Below are 22127 nucleotides of genomic sequence, written 5' to 3'. Positions count from 1 at the left end.
TCCGGGCGTGGCTTTAGGAGGTGGATGATGGGGGCTCTGCCCTTACCCTCTTCCCAAAGGGAGAAGCCCTACAGGCCGGCGCCCGCCCCCGCCCGCAGGAGAAGCCATACAGTGGCACCTGCAGCCACCCTGAAAGCAGGCCGGCATGCACCACCCTGAGTAGAGCCGTGGCGCTGCAGCAATGGTGCGCTAGCCTTCAGGGCAGGGTTATGAGCATCCCGGAGCCCCGGGTTACTTTAGGAGTTTAAGTTAGATAGCTAAGCATAAACAAACTTCCCTTTTTTCATTTCCTCAGTAACGGTGCACAAAGTATCGCAGCTCTCTGCCACCCCCAATGTGTGTTTAAGACAGTCTGTGGATGCAGCTCTGGGATTCTGGCCAATTCTCTCTCCCACAGGGATGGCTGGGTCCTTGGGACCGCATGCAGCCACAATAAAAAGGCCTCGGTCATACTGTTTGGCGTCAAACCTGCAGGACTGAGCAGCTGTGCAGGACTCAATGTATATGAAGTGACATTGACCCAAACTCAGGAAATCCAGGCTCACAAGTGACCTCTTGCCCAAGGTCATGTTTTTCCAGGTTACCCGAGAAGAGGGCCCTGTGTGCGGAGGCGCCTCCCTCTGCCCGTGGCTCGGGCTGCATGCTCTGTCCTCAAAGACGCCCCCCCGCTTTGGTCCTCTGTAACTGGACCTGACTTTAGACTCTGACCCCAGGTTCCTGCCACACTGCTGGCTGGTACCTACAGCCGTGGGGTGGTCATCAGGGGAAGCAATCAGCTTTGCTGAGCCATCACTTGTTGCTTCTGTTTTCTCTTTGGAAGCACTTTTCCGAGCCGTGCGAACCCACGGAGGCCACCGAGCAGGGGCTGCTTCGAGATCGCCACGCGGCCGAGAACCTGCGGGTGATGTGCAGAAGGGCAAGCCAGGAGGACATGGGCCTGGACGACACGGCCTCCCAGCAGAGCGCTTCCGATGAGCAGTAGCTGAGCTCGGGCCGGAGAAGCCACGCCGTTGGGGAGGGACGCAAGCCACCCCCCCCAGCTTCTCCCCTGTGCTCCCCAAACTAAACAGCACAAAGAATGACAGCCGGGAGACCCATCCTGTGGAAGATAAGTGCTGTGTACAAAACAGAATAACTTGATCTCAGGTTCTTGAAAAATATCTCACGTGATGAACACAAACCTTGACACCAGGCCTCCCTCCAGCTCTGGCGCTCGCGGCCCCAGAGAGGCGGGATGCGGGAAGCACCCCTCCCACAACTGGAAAATGCAAATAAAAGCCATGCTAACATCTTAAGACAACTCAAATAGAGCACATAAATAACTCCTTCCGGTCCTGATGAAAATAAGACAGCTGCATGCTAAACAACTGGCATTCTGTATGTCACTGTTACTGTGGAAAAGAGGCGGACAGCAGTGCGTATCACACCATCAGCTGGTCCAATGCGCTGATGTCCAGTCTACATATAAACATCTCACTTCTTTATAATATTTATGCAGATGTTAAGTAAGTATAAACCAGTGGCAGCTTTACTGCAAAAAATGTGATAGTGCATGCAATCACGTCCAAAGCATCCTGTGAAAGGAGCCAACCATCCCCAGCAACGTGAGTGCAGAAGTCTAGTTGAGGCAGGTCACGGAGGGCCGCCTAGGAATGATGTTAACTGCAGTCACAGCAACGTCCTGCAAGAAGCCAGGCCCCGTCTCGCCCAGCGCTCCTGTGTGCTTCCCAGGAATGCACGCCTGTCTCCAAGCCAAGCAATCTTTACCGCGTCACAGGACATTTGCACATACCTTTGTTTTTGGAATTAAAATGTTTACAGTTATTGCTGTGTCCAGTTGTTTGAGTTCTGCTGAAACTGTTGTCACTTCTAAAAAAAACCAAAACACAACAAAAGAAATACCACATCCTTCACTGTAAGAATGACATTTAGGCAACTTCTTTTTTAAAAAAAAAATTATTTTTTATTGAAGTATAGTTGATTTACAACGTTGTGTTAGTTTCAGGTATACAGCAAAGTGATTCAGTTATACACATATATATTCTTTTTCAGATTCTTTTTCTTAATTGAAGTATAGTTGATTTATAATGCTGTAGGCAAATTCTGAGACAGCTTTTCTCATCTTAAGATTCCCATCAGGTAGAGCAGAAACCTGGCTTCTTCCTGACATGAGGGAGGAAGAAGGGATCGTAGAACACAGCCCATGGAGAATATCATCCCTGACCTGGCGAACCGTCACTTTTGGAAAGACCTAAATAGTTAGGGATACTCAATTTGGAAACAGTCACACAAATTTCTTAAAGGTACCTGGAGTTTGGAAGTGTAGGCAGAGGGGAGGGTATTGCAGAGAATTCCTTACCCCTTGGAAGTAGATGGCAATATTCTTTTTTTTATAAAATAAGAATTAGAAATTAATAACAATAGGTAGACTCTGTATAATTGGAGACACAGTGCATGATGCTCAAATCAGCAATCCCTGGAGGTGCACTCCTTCTTATTTCTGATGGATTTGCTGACGTCTGTCTAAAGAGAAGCTGATAGAACCTCACCGCAGTCCTCCAAGTCGGCTCAAGCAAACCTGGCTGGCAGTTCCCAAAATTCTTCTGGGCAACATTGCAGCCAAGCCCTCAGGACTAAAGGGCAGCCTTGAGCTGTGAGCATGGCCTCCCCATATAGGGTGGCCACTTGAATTAGGTAAGACAATGACCCACGCCCAGCAGCATTCAGACTGGGCACTCCTCGGGCCTCCACAAGTAAGAAACACAGAGTCACCGCTTCCCCAGCCAGTGAGAGCTGCTCAAAGAGCTGGGAGAGCAGTCTGCAGGGACAGCGCGATGCAGGTGAGAAGGCAGACACGACGTGGGTACTCCTGCCACTGGAGATTCGAGAGCTGCTTTTCCGACTGCTGGGTTACTGCTCATCCCGCTTCTCTGGTAGCCTTTTGGGACGCAGTGGGAGAAGGAAAGGTGTAGTTTACCCACATCGGGGCCAGACTCCTCGGACAGGGATGCCACCCTCTGCGTTGTCTATGGCAGTAAAGCCACCTGAGTGTACGCTCTGAGCGTGTGCACACGTAGACCCATGGGTGAGATCGTGGCTGGATCCCCTCCAGGATTCTTAACGGACTGTCAACGACGCGGCCACGTGACTTTTTCAAGTGTTGCAAACAATTTTTATATTTACAACTCATGAGCTTGTTAATCTGATCTTCAGCGAGTCAACTGTTTATCAGAGCATATTCCTTGCAAAATATTGTATTATTAGCCCCCATTTAGAGGAGATTTTCCGAAGGTGACATTTCTTGCTGGAGTTATTCACCTGTTCCGTCAGAACACAGCTAAAGAGTTATTTATTTTCTACATTTGGACACTGAACAAAACTGCTTCTCCTCTAAAGATAATATAAACTGTAGTGCTTGGCCTTCTATAAATCACGGGGCTAACCTGGCATTACTGATTTTCATTTGTGCCCTGTGTGTTAAAGCCACCTGCCTGGCAAGTCGTTTTCTAAAACCGCTTTGGTGCACTGACCTCTCCTGGCCCATGAAACGGGCATCGCAAGGCCTGCTCCCCAAGCCCTCCTCTCAAGCCTGCTCCACTTTCCTACTGCTTTGTCCCAAGTCACAAGCACCTGCCATCAGCTGCCCCCAGCGCCCCTACTCCCACGCGGTCTTCCCAGACACAGCATTCTACGAACACGAGACAGACGGAGAAGGACCATCTCCCTGACATGTGCCAATTCAGAGAAGAAAAGAAACCATTTGGGGAACTTCCCTGGCGGTCCAGTGGTTAGGGCCCCAGGTTTGATCCCTGGTCAGGGAACTAAGATCCCACATGCCCCTCGGCTTGGCCAAAAAAAACCCATTTTTTAAAATACTGCGTGTGTCCTGCCCCTAGGTTCTTCAGAACCATTTTTTTTTTTTTTTTAAGATTCCATATATGTGTGTTAGCATACGGTATTTGTTTTTCTCTTTCTGACTTGCTTCCTGCACTGTCTGCTGCCCCAGGGCCCAGCTCACGGGACACCTCGCTCCACAGATGCCCGGACCGGTCAGAGGTCATATTCAAGGGCACACCCGGCATTAGCACCAGCTGGGTTTGTAGCTAAGGCTAAAGAAATCCTGGTAATTCATAGTTCTTCACCAAAACTGGCCTAAAGACACTGCACTGGTTATCGTCATTGTGTCCCATCGACCCCTGGGAGGGCAGCTGTTATCCTCTGTGAGCTTTGGGGCTTCAGTGGTCTGTCCCACGCGGCCCTGCCCAGGCTGCACCTTCTCTCTCTGCACCGTCTTCCCCGCAGCCCGGGCCCCGGCCCCGGGCGCCCCCCAGGGGATCACAAGGACGCCTGAGGGTGGTTTCCTTCAGGCTGTGGCGACGCCTTCCTTTGATGGTACCCACTTCCCTCTTTTCTGGGAGGGAAACGGGGCCCAGGAAGGTTTGCGAACTTGTCTAAATGAACGGGGCCAAAGTGCGGCTCTGATCTGAAGCCCTGCTGGGTACCCAGCACTACCAACATTTCTACAGACTGCTCGTCTCTCCCACGCAAGGACCCACATGCGTGCGATCATCACATCTACCTTTATTTTATTAAGCAATAAGCAAACAGATAAACAATAAGAGATGGGGAGGGGGGAGGACCGAAAATGGCTTTCTTTGAAATACTGATTTTTTAAAAAATCAAGTAACTGTTATCACTCTAAGTTGCGGGAGACTTCAGCTGCTCCTGGAGAGGGATTTAATTTTCCTGACATGCAAAACTGATTAGGCAGTGAACTCTTTTCTCCCCCTTTTTCCCTGAACACATTTATAAACTTCAATCAATGGGGGCAAATTCCAACTAATACTCCGAAAACCATTTCTCATTTCATAATTTACCCAAATCATATGCACAACTGCAAGAGGAAATAAACAGAAATCTCTCAGCATGAATAAGCCACAGTGGATTGTTAATCTTGTCAAGTCAATCCAACATTAAGGCTAATTTGATCTTTTAAACATTTTATGGAAAACAGCTGTCAGGCTTTCTTTGGAAAAGCCTCCAAGATTTCATAAACCCGAAGGCCAAAAACCTGGACAGGCAGGGAACTGAGGCTCCTCTCCAAGAGATGTGTTCACGTGCAGAAAAGCAGTGACAAGTCGTCTTCACTTCCGGCCACTCTGCACACACGTCACAATCTCTGGCAGAAGGTGGTTTCTGTTTTCCTTGGTGACCTGTGGGAAGAAGCAAGAAAGCGCGCTTCAGAGTCCCTTTCTTTTCCTTCAATTACCTACTCTGCCAGGTAATATTCTAAAAGAAGAGCCTGAAAGGTGAGGGGTGTTTTAGAAAGTGTGACCCAGGCGAGGTACGACCAAGGGAGGAAGCCCAGGTCCTCCAGAGCGCTCTGAAAACTGGGCCGGTGGACTCGAATCCCACCACCAGCTTCTGTGAAGCTGCGGCTCAAACAGTGACAGTGGGTTTTGATGACGGAAGGATTTTTAACCGGAAAAGGGCTATGAATTGAACCCTGGGAGGGATGATGGGAATGCAGACTGGGACGTGGCCCCTGAGCTCAGCCTGACCTGGAAAGAAGGATGCCTGAGTGAAGCCGGGAGAACCTGTGCTTCAGGTGGGCACTGGCCCTCCAGGTGGGCCCACTGAGTGCGGCCCCACTGGCGCTGCGTCACACCCAGGATTCTGGGATGCTCTGAAGGTCAGTAATCTACTCGCCTCTCCGTGAGCTTAGCAAATCTGCACGTTGCAAGAAACCTCCGACACCAGTCAATGTGAATGACGAGGAACCAGGAACCCAGAGAAGGGCAGGGCTTTTCCTAAGCTCTCAGAGGTAGCGCGGGCGCAGTGCAGACTAGGACACAGGCCCCTGCATCCCGGTGTGCTACCTCTATGATCAACAGTTACAAAAACAAACAAAACTAACAGTTTATTCAAGCTCTCTCCGATGATCTGTGTTATAGTTTTCTTTCTGTCACTACCACAGGCCCATGGAGTACAGCTCGAGCATCCAGACGCCTCCAGGCACCTGGGTGGGGGGCTGCGCCCCGAGCACGGGCAGAGCCGCCTCTCCTCCCATCACCAGTGCCTTCCTCGGTGGCCCACACAACTTTCAGCACGCTCTGCTGGTGGGCAAGGTGCTGGGGATGGCGAGACTCAGACCAGGACCTTGACCTCACGGAGCCCGCAGACCAGACGGGGGGCAGACGTGGACAGCAGTGAGAGCAGGGTTGCAGAGGAACCGCAGGCGGTTATGCCCGAGTTGCATCTGACAGGTGGACGCCGGGAGAAGGGCACCGGCAGAGAGAAGGGCCGGGCAGAGAATCACACGGAGAGGAGGTGCGTGCGGCCGGAAGACCTTGAGCGGGTTCGGGGTGCGAGGTCCCCGAGAGGAGACGGGCCCGGTCCCGCTACAGGCCCTCCCCCCGCCGCGGGGGCAGGGGCCCCGGCTCGGGAGGTGAACGCGCGTCTGGAGGAAACGCGCAGTGGACCTCACCGCCTAGGGCTCCTGCATCCCACATCCTTCTTGCAAGAGCGCGGCGCCTCTGCCGCACCAGAGCTGCCCACGGCCCCGGGGACCTCCTGACCATCTGAGTCCCGAAAGGACGGAGCCAGGCGGCGGAGGCCGGTCCCCTGACGGTGGCGTCCGAGGATGCCGCCCACTGGACCCCGGGCAGCCCTGGCTCCACCGAAAGGAGGACCATCCGCCCCGTCTTCGCCTTGATGACAAACCGCCCATCCGCATGAGGCTTCGCTGCCGTTCTGGCTTACGCTGGCCTGAGCCCGTTCTTGCGGAGAGCATCCGAGGGAGTCCCCGCCGCGGACGGAGGATCGGGGTGGCAGTGGCGCGCAGGGAGGGCAGGAGGGCACGCGGGCCCTCGGCCCCCGCCTCCGCCCTGGCCTCACGAGGGGTCCCCGAGGCTCTGCCATCAGGGTCCCTGAGGGCTCACTGCAGGCCCAGAAGGGCCACCTCCCCTGATGGGGACCTTTCATCACCCCCTTTACACACGTGAGAGAAACGGTGAGATGCTGAGCTGGGAGAGGAGGAGAGACGGACCCAAGAGGGAAGAAAAACAGGGGCAACGGCGGCAGCGGGGGTGGGGGAGGAGGGGCCAGGCACCGCCCCGCTCCCTCGGACATCCCCACGGGGGCCCCGGCTCCGCCATCCAGCTCCAGAGGAGCCGCCGCTGGTGGATCTCGGGCACCGGGGGTCAGCAGGTCCGCACTGGACACTTCTGACGTCGTTCAAGTGTAAACTGAAGCCGGTGCGATGAGACACGTGAAGAAACAGGGTCTGCAGGCTGCTGGTAGGATTTCTTCCCCTGGGTCATCACTAAGGCTTCACTTCCAGTCTTTGAAGCCCTCAGCCCTCGGAAAGAATGGCTGGGGCGGGGGGATGAAGGGAAGTGAAGGGTGATGAGGTGGAAACCCCGCTACCCAAGACCCCGGTCCTGGGGGCAGGCTGTTCAAGTGGCCCAGCGGAGGCCTGCAGAGAAGCAGGATTTAACAGGCGGGAGGCTCAGAGATGATCAAAGAAGAGCCCCAGAGAGCACCGCCAAGCTGCAGGGCCACAGTTCCGCGGTCACGCAGGCGTCCTGCTGCAGCCCCGCCCACCGTCCTCCGGGAGCTGTGGAGCTGCAGCAGGGACAGGGTCCACCCGCCCCCAGCGCGCAGAGAACGTCTCCAAGCCTTGCACAGAAAAAGAACAAAGGATAAAAACTAGAAAAGACACATTCTGATGACTTCTCACTAAACACTGGTGAACAGAATACTAATATTCCGCCGCCCCCTTGGATTTTTCTAGGATGACTTCTGAAGATTATGCAGTAAGATCTTCATGCAAAGCCGTTTACAGCGTTCAGTTGCCACGTTCCTTTCCAGCCAAGACAAACCCTCAGATGCGAGAACAAGCACAGCGTCGTCTGTCAACTCGGGGACGCTTCCCTTTCGGGAGAATTCTGGTCTACTTTTTATTCTACCCCCAGACTTTTGGTGGCAGAAAAGCCCTTCCTGAGAGGCTAACGAGAAGAGGGCACTGGGGGCTGGGAGGGAAAAGGAGGTGAGGACGACTGCAGAAAGGACCCCGGCGTCCTCGCCCTCTCCTCCCACCATGCCCTGCCCAGGGCTGCAGGAGGTGCCCGGCCTCGGGCCCCTAGAAAATTGGACGGCGAGTTCCAGGGTGACAGGGCTGCGTCACATTCCTCCTGCGTCTAGCACAGGGTGGGTGCTCCGTCAATGCTTCTTATATTCTAAGCAGAGGAGGGTCTTTGAAATAGAGCTGAGCGGTTAAATACAGATTATGAAGACTCTGGCCTATTAGGCATCTGAGTGGCTCTGAGCCTCCTGGGACCAGGGAAGGGCCTAAGACTGGCCTACCAGTCAATGACTTGGGCGCCGTAACGTCAGGAAGGCTGTGAACATATGGACAGAGGAACAGGCAGGGAAAAAAAATGCCTCTTCATGTATACACTATGTGCAAGAAAGCAAAACAAAACCACATACATTTCCTTGAAACTGTGTGGGAAGTACCCTGACAAGTTTTAAATAAGCAGGGGATTGAAAAAAGAAATTAATTTGACAATGCTCATTATTATACATTAACACATAACAAAAGGATTACTAGTCTCTCCGTTTCACATTGTCTCCATTTCATTTTATTGAACCTAAAAATAGGCTCATTCATGAATTCAAACCCTCTAACCCTACTTTCCCTTGAAGTTTAAAGGCTCTAAACCAAGAATTATTTTGCCAGTGGGGTTTCGGGAACCCAGTGCCCGTGGGATGGGACTATGCTTCCATGGCAACGCCGCTTCTCTCGGGAGGCGGCAGGAGGGGCGCAATGGTTCTTTGTTTCCATGGCAACGCCACTTCTCTCGGGAGGCGGAAGGAGAGGTGATGGTTCTTTGTTTGGGTGTCCTGACTTCTGCGTTGAGTGTACAGCGTAGCTTTACTGAGCTATAATTCATATACCAAAAAATTCAACCTCGGGCAGAATTCGGTGGCTTTTAGTAGATTCCCAGCCGTGCAGTCATCAGCACTATCTATCTGGAGTATTTTCATCACGCCCTCCCCGCCCGCCCCCAATTACCCTCACTCTCAACCACTACACTCACTCCTTCCCCCCAGGTGTTGGCAACCACTAACCAATTTTTTTGGTCTATAGATTTGCCTATTCTGGACATTTCGTGCAGATGGAATCGTACAGTGTGGAATCCTCTGTGACAGGCTTCCTTCCCTTGGTGTCACGTGACGTAAACTCCTCCACGTTGAACACACGTCACCACGGCATTCCCTCTTACTGTCCAGTGATGCCCCATCGTGTGTGTACCACATCCTGTTTGTTTGTTCATCAGCTGATGGACATTTGGGTTGTCACTTTTTGGCTGCTATGTACACCAGTGTACGAGTTTTTGTTTGAACACACGTTTTCAATTCTTCTGGGTACACACTTAGAAGTGGAATTGCTGAGTTATAGGGTGATCCCACGTCTACCTTTCTGACGAACTGCTGCATTTTTACAGTCCCAGCAGCAGGGTATGAGGCCTCCAATTTCTCCACATCCTCACTGACACTATTTTCCATTTCTTTCCTTTAATTTCATTATAGCCATCCCAGCAATGTGCAGTGCTAGCTCACTGTGGTTTTGGTTTGCACTGCCCTAAAAACTAATGGTGTTACATTTTCATGTGCTTATCAACTATTTGCCTATCTTTGGAGAAACGTCTTTTCAGATTCTTTGCTCCTTTTTTAATTGGTTTATTTGTTGTTTTATTATTGAGTTGTAAGAGTTCTCTATGTATTCTGGGATACACAAAGTCCCTTATCAGATATATGATTCTTAAATAGTTTTTCCCATCCTGTGGCTTGTCCTTTTACTTTCTTGACAGTGTCCTTTGAAGCACAAAAATTTTAAATTTTGGTGAGGTTCACTGTATCTACTTTTCTCCCGTCACTTGTGCTTTTGGTGTTGGAACAAATAAGACTCTGCCTAACCCAAGTTTACAGAGAATTACTCCTATATTTTCTTCTAGGAGTTCTATAGTTTCATTCTTACATGTAGATCTACGGTCTGTTTTGAGTTAATTTTTGTGTCTGATGTGAGGTAAGGGTCTGGCTTCATTCTTTTGGATGTGGATGTCCAGTTTTCCAGCACCTTCGGCTGAAAACCAGTTTTTTCTTCATTAACTTGTCCTGGCACTCTTGTTGAAAATCAGTTGATCGCAGATGCAAGGGTTTATTTTTGGACTTTCAACTCTATTCTGACAATCTACGTGTCTGTCCCTGTGCCACCACCACACTGTCTTGATTCCTGTAGCTTTGCAGTAAGTTTTGAAATCGGGAAGTATGAGTCTTCCAACATTTTATGATTGTTTGAGCTGGGTCCTTTAAATTTCCATATGCATTTTAGGATTACCTTGTTAATTTCTACAGAAAACCCTGCCTACTGACTCTTGACCTAAAGGTCGGCAGGTGTATGCTCATTCCTGTACCTACAGGAGTCTGTGACCCAGAAACAGCATCAAATTCCTGGTGAGATGAAAATGGTTTATACCCTGCTTGGTTAAAAAACCCATGGCCAGGCAGAGTAAGAGGAGGTCTAAAAATTTCCAAATTGGAGGGAAGCTGGGACGTAGTTCCCATTTTTCTTGTGATCTTGCAATCCACGGGCAAAAACTAAAAGAAGAAAAACTGCTTTATGGACTAAAACAAGTTTAAGTGGCTCTGAATTCAGAACAGTAGAACAGATTTTAGTTACAGTAACATTTTTCTAAAGTAGAAAGACCAAGTACTTTCCAGGGATCTTAGATTTCAAATCATCTGAACCACCCCTACCCACGAAGGTAACACACATCAGGGCTACGGTAACGCTCAGGCTTGGGAGTCAACAGACCGCGGTCTGAATCCTGGCTGTGCCCCTACTAAGCGAACAACCTCGGACAAGGCCCGCCAGCTCTCACTGATGACCAGGCTGCCGTGACGCCCCCGACGCGCTGATGGACCTCAGCACCTCCCCCAGGTGCCCCAGGACTGGCGGCCACCCTGGCAGCTCAATCCCCGTTCCTGAGACTCCGGGCGTCTCTCCTCTCTCCTGTCCCCTCAGGGGACAACATTCTCCAGCATCTTCATGAAGGAGAGATTTCACAGGAAATCAATGAAATATGCTTTGGAAATGCCACCAGCATGACCAAGCTCACATTTTTTTGTTAGAAGTGACAGGCAGGGAGAGACATATTTTTTCACGTTGTGAGTCAGAGAAGGATGAAAGCAGTACGAGAGCTCCTGCTGGAATCTGGACCCGTGAAGGTCTTCACCTCTCGTTTCTGTAGCACTGACATTACCATTAAATGTTTTCTGACATGTGGTCTCCCATAACCTAATATTGAAATAAATTTATAACAGTTTTCAGTGGCTACACTTGGCATTAAACTACAGAAGAAATTAGGAAAACATTTAACCAAACTTCTGAGAGGGAAACATAATTTTCGGGAAGAGAAGCTTCGACGCCTGAACCTGCACCAGGATAGAAGTTTCTATATTACTGAATTCCAGAGGTCCCTGTGGCCCTGGATTTTATTTTTTCAGTCTGTTCTCTCCTGGGCAGTTTCTACCGTTTCACCCTCAGGTTCACTGACTCCATCCTCTGTCATCTCCATTCTGCTGGCGGGTCTACCCACGGACCCTGGCGTCAGTTACGCTATTTTACATTCTAAAATGCTCACTTCATTCTTCCTTACAGCTTCTGTATCTTTGCTGAAGCTTTCAATTTCTTGGCTGAGAATTTCTATTTTTCATTTGTTTCCAGTGGGTTTGTAATTGCTCACTGAGGCATTTTTATGATGGCTGTTTGAAAATCTCTGCCCTATAATTCCAACATCTATGACGTCTTGCTGTTGGCATGTCGGCTGTTTCTCTCACTCTGGCTGATTTTCCTGGTTCTTGGAATGACAAGTGATTTCCAATCGTGTCTCTCGTGCTCTCCCTGGGGTCCCTGGCCAGTGCGCCTTCTTCCCTCTACCATTCAGGTCTTCTTATGTCTGTTTTATGTACAACGTCCAAGGTTTTTATCTGACTTAGGAGGAGCGACAGGGAGCAGTGTGTCTATCCCACTTTGTCTAGGACTGGAAGTGTCCTCAGGGGTTTTTCTGAAAAGTAAGGCTCTGTTTACCTGACCCTGTTAAGAAGAACAGTCTAGATAATGTGAATAACTTCTGAGTTATTGTGAATACTTTCCCAATATCATGACCTCAGTCCCATCTCCACATCATCTGTCAGCACAGGGAAGCTGCCCTCCGCATTTTACATAACATAATCCTGATCTGGAATGTTCCTTCGTTTCCCCACTTCCCCCTTCAAAAACCCAGCCAAGAACCACTTCCTTCCGGACAACTCTCCCTACTCCTGTTCACACAAATCTCTCTTCCCACCTCCAGATTTGGACTGTCCCTTGGTCTGTTTTTCTTGAGGGAAGGGAATACACCTCACGTGTGCTTGTACCATGGACTAAGCGTCGGATGCAAAGGATGCTCTCAAAAATGAATTCAGGTGACTTTGCTGCATATTAGAAAGGGAAAGGACCAAAGAAGTATCTAATCCAGCCCCTAAATTTGCAGATAAGAAAAATAAGATTCTTCATTTATAAAATACGCACCAAAAGATCACACGAGCCCCAGAGGAACACAAGAAAGACAAGAATAACGGGGTCGCTTACAGAATTAACCAGAAGCTAATCACTTTACATCATTAGGAGCCAGGATTACCTTGCCTAGAGAATAACCTCCTAGCTTAGAGAGGAGAAAATGTGGTGTTGTCTTAATATACAGCACTGGTTTCTGGACGTGAGAGTCAACCGCAGTCCCACTGCTGGGTTATTAGTCTGCAGAGACAGCCAGGCCTTGGACTTTAGCATCAGCGCTTCCCCAGCCCTCCAGCCTGGAAGCTGTCTGACCTGAAGACTAATTGTCTTTCATGATCTCTCATTATCCATTGTCTCTATTTCCACAGAAACTCGACAATCACAACCAAAGACTCTAATACGGAAGCCACGTGAAATAACGGATAGAGGAGGTGACATACAACTCCGCAGACAAGGCCCATGTCCACCGAGGAAGTGACCCTGCCTGGCTCTCAGGCCTCCCCGGTTCGCCACCTCCTCCCCCACCGCCGGTCCCCAGGGACCACCGTGCCCTGGTGTTGCATTTATCCACATCTGCCATTGCCTACATGCTTGCTTGCGTTTCTCTCATCGAGCCCCTCCATGAGAATGTCGGCTCCATGAGGACAAAGACACGGTCTGTCTGGTTCACCACCAAGACGTAGTGTGAGGCCCAGCGCACAGGAGATGCTCAATCCGTATCTACCAAGTGAGAGGATAAACGAACGCAGCAGCGCGCAAACAGATTCCTCCAAGTCTGGCTGGGCTAATCATCCTGGCGGCTGTCTGCTGCCCCAAAGGTACCCTGGACACTTGGGTGACAACGTGGGGATGTCCCCCTGGGGCCAGCCGGCCCTGGGGACAAGTAACCAGCGGTGTGAGGCGCTCAGTGGCTCTCTGCAGCTAGAGCACACGCCCGGCCCTCCCACAGAAGTGGCCCTGCCAGCCCCACTGTTTCACCTGGCGCCGGCAGAGGGCTGGCGGAGAGGGACAGCAGAGCGACGTGGCCGCACTGATGCAAACCAACCGAGGCGGCACAGGGAGCACAGTGCCTGACAAAGAGGGGCACAGAGAGACGCGGGAGAGACGGGCAAGTCTGCGGGCAAAGCGCCGGCAGTGCCACCAGAGCCCCTGACAACCGGCCCAGACGCTGCCCCTGACGTACGCGTCCTCCACACATGCTCCACCCCAGGGCTTCTCCCACTGCAGGGGCCCCAGAGCCCCCGAGGGCTGGCGAAGACAAGTTCCTGGGCCGCGCCCAGAGCCTGATTCACCTGTTCTGGGCAGGGTGTCTTACCAGCTGGGTACCTGACACGTGGCCAGTGTGACTGAGGAAAAGATTTCTCTAATTTAATTCCGTTTAGTTTAAATGTAAATCGTCCCGTGTGGCTAATGGCCACGGCACTGCACGCTGCAGACAGCACACTTCCACCCTCGTGGACACTTCTCTGGACGGTGCTACTCTACAGCATCGGAGACTGTGCTTCAAACTGTAGCCGCAGCTTCTCCCCACAGCAGGAGGCAGCCAGTTTCAGAGGGAGACCTTTAAAAGGAGACGGCACTCACTTGCCTCTGCACCCTCATCGCCCTGGGGGAGATGCGCTCAGGCCCAGAGCACCGCTGCCCGCCGCTGATGCTGGCAAGGCCCCGGCGCCCGGTGAGGAGGGCACCGCAGGAGGGGCGGACGCCTCGGGCGGCTCCCCACAGGCACGTCTGCTTTGGCATCCAGCAGAGGTGTAACTTCGCTTCTATAACTCACCTCTATTCTGCCGCGAGAGGAAAAAAATACCACTAACTCAAAGCCAAAGGTATATCTAGAGCCATGTGCTGTTTCAGGGCACCTGCTCCACGCCTGCGGGTAGAGAGGCCCGGGGGTACTCACACTGAACACCTTAATGTCGTTTCGGGTTCTTATCTCTTCCACGAGGGCCAGCGGTTTTCCTTTGGGTACTGGGATGGTGCCAAGGACGACAGTCCCCAGGGTGGACAGCACCTGGCGAACGGCCTGGATGAACGGCTGACTGAAGAGCTCCATCTTCCCCACCTCGTCGATGACACACACGCTCTGCCCCGGGCCACCTCTGGGACCTGCCTGAGGATGACAGAGACACTAACTGGGACACCAGGTCACATGAGGCAACGGGCCCAGGGGTCCCCCTCCCCCGCCACTCACCAACTGACCGTCAGAGCAGGGAAGGCAGCCCCACTTCGGGAAGCAGGAGGCCGTCTCTCCGTCCACCCAGAGCAACCAACTGGCGGGAGAATCCAGGGGAGCTCCCCTGGAGACCACAGCACCCAGAAAACTCCGTTCCCTGAGCACCCAGTTTCCCTGGCAATTTCCGCTCTTCTGGAATGGTCCTGATAACGACCAAGCTTTATATTTATAGACACCCAGGCAATAAGCAGGCTTAAAAGAACTGAGGCAGCAGGCCTGGGAGCCCTGTCAATTGTTTCGATTTTGAGTTGTATGATGGCCTGTCTGCCGGGAGGAGGTGACTGCTGCCCCCAGATGCCTGTGTATTTCCCAATCTGCGCTACGAGGGTCGGTGGAAAGGAATGAAAATGAAAAGAGAAGGAGTCCTGGTTAAAAAAAAAGTGAGCACGTTGTGTGCCCTTTAATCTCAGCTTCCCCTGCTAGTGTCTTTATACCGATGCACTTCCACTATGTCCTTGAAGAACCCTCTAGGAAGAGGTGGGGCAGCCAGCCTCCAAGAGTCCTCATTATTCCCAGCTCCTGGGATGTGCACCCTGTGCAGACCCCTCCCCACAGTACCAAGGTGGGTCTGTGTGATCACCAGAGACTGACAGCACGCAAAAGAGACTGCTGTTTCTGTCTTGGTCTCAATCTCTATCCATTCATCCATCCATCCATCCACCCATCCTGGATCACCTGCTCACAGGGAAGATGCCTGCCATGTTGCGAGGACACGCAGGCAGCTGACGGTGAGGTCCAGGTGATAAGGAACTGAGGCCTCATGTCAACAGCCAGGGAGGATCTCAGGCCTCCCAGCAACCATGACCGTGAACTTGGAAGCCTCAGGGCACTGTAGCTTCATGAGAGACCCTGAGCCTGAACCATTCAGCAAAGCCGTTCCTGGATTCCTGATCCAGGGAAACTGTGAGATTATAAGTGTTCGTTGTTTTAAACTGCTAGATCTTGGGGTAATTTGTTACACAGCAACAGGGAACTAATACACATGTCCTCTCTAGAAAGCCTTCCCAGAGAAAGCTGATAGGACTTTCAGTAGTTTTTCCACAGCAGGGACACAATAGAACATACAATAAGCACTTCAGTGAATGCTGAGTGACAAATACATTTCTATATCTTTATATAAATGATTATTTTGAAAACGGTATGTAAAGCTGATTTACAAAGTACTTTTCACTGTAAGTTCTCAGATTCCTTAAATACTAACATCAATACATTCTCAGAATGAATGGCTAAGTTAAGCTAGATTTTGCTCCAGTTCTAAATACCAAAGCTCTTACACAGTGTGGCCATGGGTGGCGTGCAAATGGTGACCAGTGACAGATGGGGCTGAGGGCAGATCCTGGAGCCTCGTATGGTGCACAGAGGGGTGGGATGCTGTCCAAAGGCTGAGACTCAAAGTCAGGATCACACATTGTGCTTGAAAGGCTGCTCACTGTGTGGATTCAGGAAGACAGGGGGGACTTCTTTTGGAACAGACAGCATGGGATTGGAGGGAAGCCTTAGAGCAGTGGTTTTCAAACTTTTCTGTAAGTGGTACTCTTAATTCTCCTGCTTATTATCAAATACATATAACATATTTTTCCACTCCTTTTATTGGCAGAAAGACCAGGAAGGGGCCCACTGTCGTCGTGCGAGAGAGGTCTAAACAAGCACCCAGGCTTCTGTGTTGCTCGTCACTTCCCGTTCACCTCTGAGTGGACCTGCGTGCGTTTGTATACACATAGCTGCCCCGTCTCCCCGCTAGAGGCAGAGATGACGCTGTATTCATCTTTTTCCTTCCCATGGAGTTGAACAGCGCAAAGCTGGGCTGAGGCAGCTGATGTGGCCCTGCACTGGCAGGGCAGCTAAGCGAGGGAGAGTGAGGGGTCAGTTCCTATTTCAACATTTTCTTCAAAAAATGAATGCCAGGGCTTCCCTGGTGGCGCAGTGGTTAAGAATCCGCCTGCCACTGCAGGGGACACGGGTTTGATCCCTGGTCCGGGAAGATCCCACATGCCGCGGAGCAACTAAACCCGTGCACCACAACTACCGAGCCTGCGCTGTAGAGCCCGTGAGCCACCACTACAGAGACCGTGCGCCACAACTACTGAGCCTGCTCGCCTAGAGCCCGTGCTCCACAACAAGAGAAGCCACTGCGATGAGAAGCCCGTGCACCGCGACAAAGAGCAGCCCCCGCTCGCTGCAACTAGAGAAAGCCCACGCGCAGCAACGAAGACCCAACGCAGTCAAACTGGGGAGAAAGAAAACAGCTATCGGCCACCCGTGTGTCAGCATAAAAACAGACACTCCCACAACAGCGAGCCATCCCAACTGACCTGCCTCTGAGTAAGGAGTGTCTGGGGCATTTTGCTGCCCCCAGAGACTATGAATACCTGTGGACGCTGTCTTTCCGGAGGCTACAATCTAAACAGCAAACAGAACTCCACTCCAGCACATCAGAACGACAGTTTTGAAAGCGGTTAGTTCCGAGAGAAACAACATCAAAGCATGCGTGAGCACCCATGGCTCTGTGTTTAGTGGGTGCACGTACGCGGGCGGTCAGATACACGTGAGCAGGTCCACGATAAAGCACACGGCTCCACAGCCACCCTGCCTGCCTTTCTCTGCGACGTGCACCAATGAGAGCTCACCTACATCATTTAAACTTCCGGACACACACGTAGACATTATTTTCTACCAACTGGAAATGCTCATTTTAATACCTTAGCTTATATAAAATCCCCATTCTGTCCAGAATTAGGGACTTTCTTTATCCAGAAACTGTAGGAATCTCAAAAAGGCTGGGATTTTTAATGAAAAATTGAGTTATTCACGCTCAGTTGAGACAGATGTCAGAGGCTAAGCCACTCAGACACCTGTAAACAGTCAGCCTGTTTTTCTGAATAACACATGAACATATATGAATGAGCTTAATAAAAGAACTACAATTATGTTCAGAATTGTTTCCTTTCTACATGGAAAGAAATTGTTTCAATTTTAAAAGGAAACAGAAGAAAAACCCAGTGACCATTCACCCTATTTTCCATTATTCTAAATGCTCTTCTGAGTTGATGAAGACACAGGGGTACAGCACTAGGGCCCAGGTTTGAAAACCATCAGTAGCCTGGCTCCGGCTTCCCCGTTTCCGGCCGTGGGTTCCAGCCGTGGGTACGGAGTAAGGAGCCCGAGCAGGACTCTGGGTGGCTCTGGGCCACGTGGTTAAAAGCACTGAGCACACCCTATGGGAGCAGCCGTTCTCCGGGCATCCCCTCCCCGCAGAAGACAACTCAGGCGGCATCACTGCGGTCCTCTGTGCCAATCCCCACGCTCTGCTCCTGTGCTTGCATTTGAGCTCGTTATACATTTTCACTGTCATAAAGAGTGGGAAAACCTTCTCTGTGCAAAGCATATTTCAGTCCCTATGTTGGTTCTGAGGGAGAAGATATTTTCTTGGGATAGAGTCCTAAAGTTGATCAGCCAGGAGTGAGAGAAGTTATGAATAATGTTATAGCTTTGGTTACACCCAGCTAGCTTGCTTTCCAGAAAGAGTAAATCAATTTAGAGCGACAATGAAATACCTCCGTATCAGCTTCGCTGGAGAGCTGAAAAACAGTGTGATTCTTTTGGTCCTTTGTTTAATCCTTATGTGGACTTTTAAGGATACAAAGAAAGTGTAAACATAAAATAAGCAATTTCCTTCAACCAAAATACTGAACGAAGAAAAAGCTAATTAAAGTTGCCTTTGCCTTATTCTGAATTATTTAAATAATACATATTTCCAGTGGTATTAAGGTTGCCATTTGTTTTTTTTTAAACATCAGACACAGACTGGCTTCTGAGCTCGCCTGTCTGGGACAGCAAGTCTCAGAAGTGACGGGAGGGAACCAGGTGGCCGTCGGCCAGAAGGTAGGCAACAGCACTGGAGCCCTGCCCCCTGAATAGCACAAGTTCTGGGGAAGCTGGAAAGGCAAATGGTGCCAACAGCGGCCAAGGCCGAGCAAGTTCCTCGACCTCTTAAGTTATTAGCTGTAAGGCAGGGCTCCAGCTAGACTTTTATGTGTGTTTATTCCAAGCTTTAAAGTTTTAGGATCCCTCAGCAGTCTGGCGGCATGTCGACTGCGTGTCCCCGGGGAGTAAGATGCCAGGCTGGCGGCCAGGACGAGGCGTTCAGGCGGCCCTGTGCGCCCCGCAGCACTGAGCACACGCGGGGCAGAGCTGCTCCCACCATGCCGGAGGCTGGTCCTGAGGCTCTTCCTGGTGTCCCCACGGGCCTCCCCCGCTCCACACCAGCACCTGGCCGCAGGGCGCCTTGGCATCTTCCAAGCTACGAGAAGGACCCTGGGGCTGTCAGCCCAGGGGGATTAAGAACCCAGTCCCCCTCGTGATCCCAGCGCCGTGGGACCAGACTAGATGTTTGGGCTCATGGGTCCCATGACGGGCCCCGGTTCCCAGCGAACACAAATCGGACTGTTGATGTGACGTCCTCCCAAGGTCCTGCGCCCATCACCTCCCTCAACTTCTCAAGAAAAGTGACCATAACCATCCCTATGCTCTGCACCTCCTGGCAGCCGGGACTAGCACACTTCACAAGCATGATCGCCTTCAGTCCTAATAACTTCACGTAGCAGACATCGACATCTCTGCTCTACAACGGAGGAAGGGAAGCCAGGGGGTAAGTGACTCATCCAGTCACCGAGCTCCCAAGGGACAGGGCTGGGGAGGCTGACCCAGTATCACCCAACTCCATGGCCTCTGCCACCCACCGTAGGCAATTCCATCTGCACAGTTTCCACATGAAATAAGGAAAGAACTGAGTCTCAGAAAGTCATCTCACCATGAAGAAACCACTTTTCTCGCCAATGAGAGAAGGAAGAGTGCCTTAGTTTCTAGGGCCCTACAGAGGTATAGCCACAAAAACGCTATTTTTTTGGATTAATTATATTACTCAAAAAACCCTACCTATTTGGGGTCCCAGAGCAATCATATCACCAACCTCATTTCATCACGTACAGAGAATGGCCCTGCAGGTGAAGGGGCCTCTACCCTCTGCCAGGAGCTCACCTCTTTGCACACAGTAGAGAAGACAGGAGCGGGTATCCCAATGTGCACAGGCTTACCTCGGCGAGATGCGGAGCGCGCTTCCAGGCACCCGGAATAAAGCCAGTATCACACTAAGGTGAGTCGCATGAATTTTTTAGTTTCTTGGCACATCTAAAAAGTGTGCAATTGCATTATGTCTAAAAGAACGATGTACGTACCTTAATTAAAAAATACTTTATTACTAAAAACCGCTAACCATCATCTGAGCTTTTAGCAAGGAGTAATCTTTTTGCCGGTGGACGGTCTTGCCTCAGTGCTGACGGCTGCTGACTGATCCGGATGGTGGTTGCTGAAGGGTGGGGTGGCCATGACAATGTCTTAAAATAAGACAACAATGAGGTCTGTCGCATTGATTGGCTCCTGCTTTCATGAATGATTTCTCGGCAGCAGGCAATGCTGTTTGACAGCATAGACCTTCTTTCAAAATTGGAGTCAATCCTCTCAAACCCTGCTACTGCTTTATCGACTAAGTTTATGGAATACCCTAAATCTCTGTTGTCATGTCAACAATCTCACAGCATCTTCACCAGGAGTAGCTTCCATCTCAAGAAACCTCTTTTCTTGCTCGTCCATAAGAAGCAACTCCTCATCCATTAAAGTGCATCCTGAGATGGCAGCAGTTCAGTCCCATCTTCAGGCTCCACTTCTAGTTCTCTTGCTGTTTCCACCACATCTGTGGTTACTTCCTCCACTGAGGTCTTTTTTTTTCAATATTATGGCTTTTATTAAAACGCTGCACAGAATATCCTTATACACACATTTGACTCTCTCATTAGGACGAACCTCCAAAAGTGGAATCACTGGATCATCCACTGAGGTCTTGAACCCCTCAAAGTCACCCATGAGGATTGGAAGCAACTTCTTTCAAATTCCTGTTAATGTTGATATTCTGACCTCTTCCCATGAATCATGAACATTCTTAATGACATCTAGAACAGTGAATCCTTTCCAGAAGGTTTTCAATTGACTTTGCCCAGATCCATCAGAAGAATCACTATCTCTGGCAGCTGTAGCCTTACAAAATATATTCCTTAAATAATAAGACCTAAAAGTTGAAGTTACTCTTTGATCCATGGGCTGTAGAACGGATGTTTTCTGAGCAGGCATGAAGAAAACATGAATCTCCAGCTTCTCCATCAGAGCTCTTGGGTGACCAGGTGCATTGTCAATTTTGAAAGGAATCTTTTTTTCTGAGCAGTAGGTCTCAGCAGTGGGCTTCATATATTCAGCAAACTATGTTGTCAACAGATGTGCTGTCACCAGGCTTTGTTATTCCACGTACAGAGCACAGGAAGAGTAGATTTCGCATAATTCTTAAGGGCTCTAGGATTTCCAGAATGGTAAATAAACACTGGCTTCAACTTCAAGTCACCAGCTGCACTGGCCCCTACCAAGAGAGTCAGCCTGTCCTTTGAAGCTTTGAAGCCAGGCATTGACTTCTCCTCTCCAGCTATGAAGGTCCTATGTGGCATCTTCTTCCAACAGAAGGCTGTTTCTTCTACATTGAAAATCTGTTGTTTGGTGTAGCCACCTTCATGAATATCTCAGCTAGACCTTCTGGAGAACTTGCTGCAGCTTGGGCATCAGCACCTGGGGCTTTACCCTGTACTTTCATGTTATGGAGACAGCTTCTTTCCTCAAACCTCATGAACCAACCTCTGCTGGCTTCAAGCTCTTCTTCTGCGGTTTCCTCACCTCTCTCAACCCTCAAAGAACTGAAGAGAGTTAGGGCTTTGCTCTGGATTACGCTCTGGCTTAATGGAATGTTGTCGCTGTTTTGATCCTCTCTCCAAACACTAAAACTTGCTTCCTATCAGCAGTAAGGGTGCTTTGCTTTCTTATCATCTGTGTGTTCACTTTGAATTTCCTTCAAGAGCTTCTCCTTTGCACTCACAGCTTGGCTGACTGGCACAGGAGGCCTAGCTTTCTGCCTGTCTCGGCTTTCAACGCACCTTCCTCGCTGAGCTTAATCATTTCCAGCTTTTGAAAGGTGAAAAGACGTGCAACTCTTCCTTTCACTTGAATGCTTGGAGGCCGCAAACCTTCAGTTTGTAAAAAAAGGCAGTATCTGCAAAGCACAAGACAACGAGGTATGCCTGTACTACCTTCTAAATCCTCCTTATCAGCTGACGGTGTTTACAATAACTGTTTTTTTAAAATTTCAATTGCTTAGTAAAAATTTTAATCACTACT

The 22127-nt window shown here is 50.3% G+C and overlaps 2 protein-coding genes across 6 annotated transcripts in view; one reads left to right on the top strand and one right to left on the bottom strand.

Annotated features, from left to right (window-relative positions):
- Positions 1-1824, top strand: part of PCNX2 (pecanex 2) — a 275141-nt gene extending 273317 nt beyond the window's left edge. Inside the window, exon 34 of the mRNA XM_060125912.1 lies at positions 821-1824. Coding sequence (XP_059981895.1) covers positions 821-982 — 162 coding nt within the window. The 3' untranslated portion in view covers positions 983-1824. The remainder of the gene's footprint in view (positions 1-820) is intronic.
- Positions 1825-2066: 242 nt separating this feature from the next.
- The window catches only part of NTPCR (nucleoside-triphosphatase, cancer-related), a 39007-nt gene continuing 18946 nt past the window's right edge, over positions 2067-22127 (bottom strand). Inside the window, exons 4-5 of one of the 5 annotated variants that reach the window (XM_060125858.1) lie at positions 14526-14735; positions 5001-5213 (exon numbers count right to left, since the gene is read on the bottom strand). In XM_060125858.1, the coding sequence (XP_059981841.1) occupies positions 5145-5213; positions 14526-14735 (279 nt within the window). In that variant the 3' untranslated portion in view covers positions 5001-5144. Of the gene's footprint in view, positions 5214-14525; positions 14736-22127 lie in introns of all 5 variants that reach the window. The other 4 variants (XM_060125860.1, XM_060125862.1, XM_060125859.1 and 1 more) reach the window with 4 other exon arrangements.

The sequence above is a fragment of the Lagenorhynchus albirostris genome, chromosome 16, assembly GCF_949774975.1.
Source record: "Lagenorhynchus albirostris chromosome 16, mLagAlb1.1, whole genome shotgun sequence".
Classification (NCBI taxonomy): domain Eukaryota; kingdom Metazoa; phylum Chordata; class Mammalia; order Artiodactyla; family Delphinidae; genus Lagenorhynchus; species Lagenorhynchus albirostris.
The sequence above is the reverse complement of the archived record's forward strand: the minus strand, read 5'-3'. Positions and strand labels throughout refer to the sequence as shown.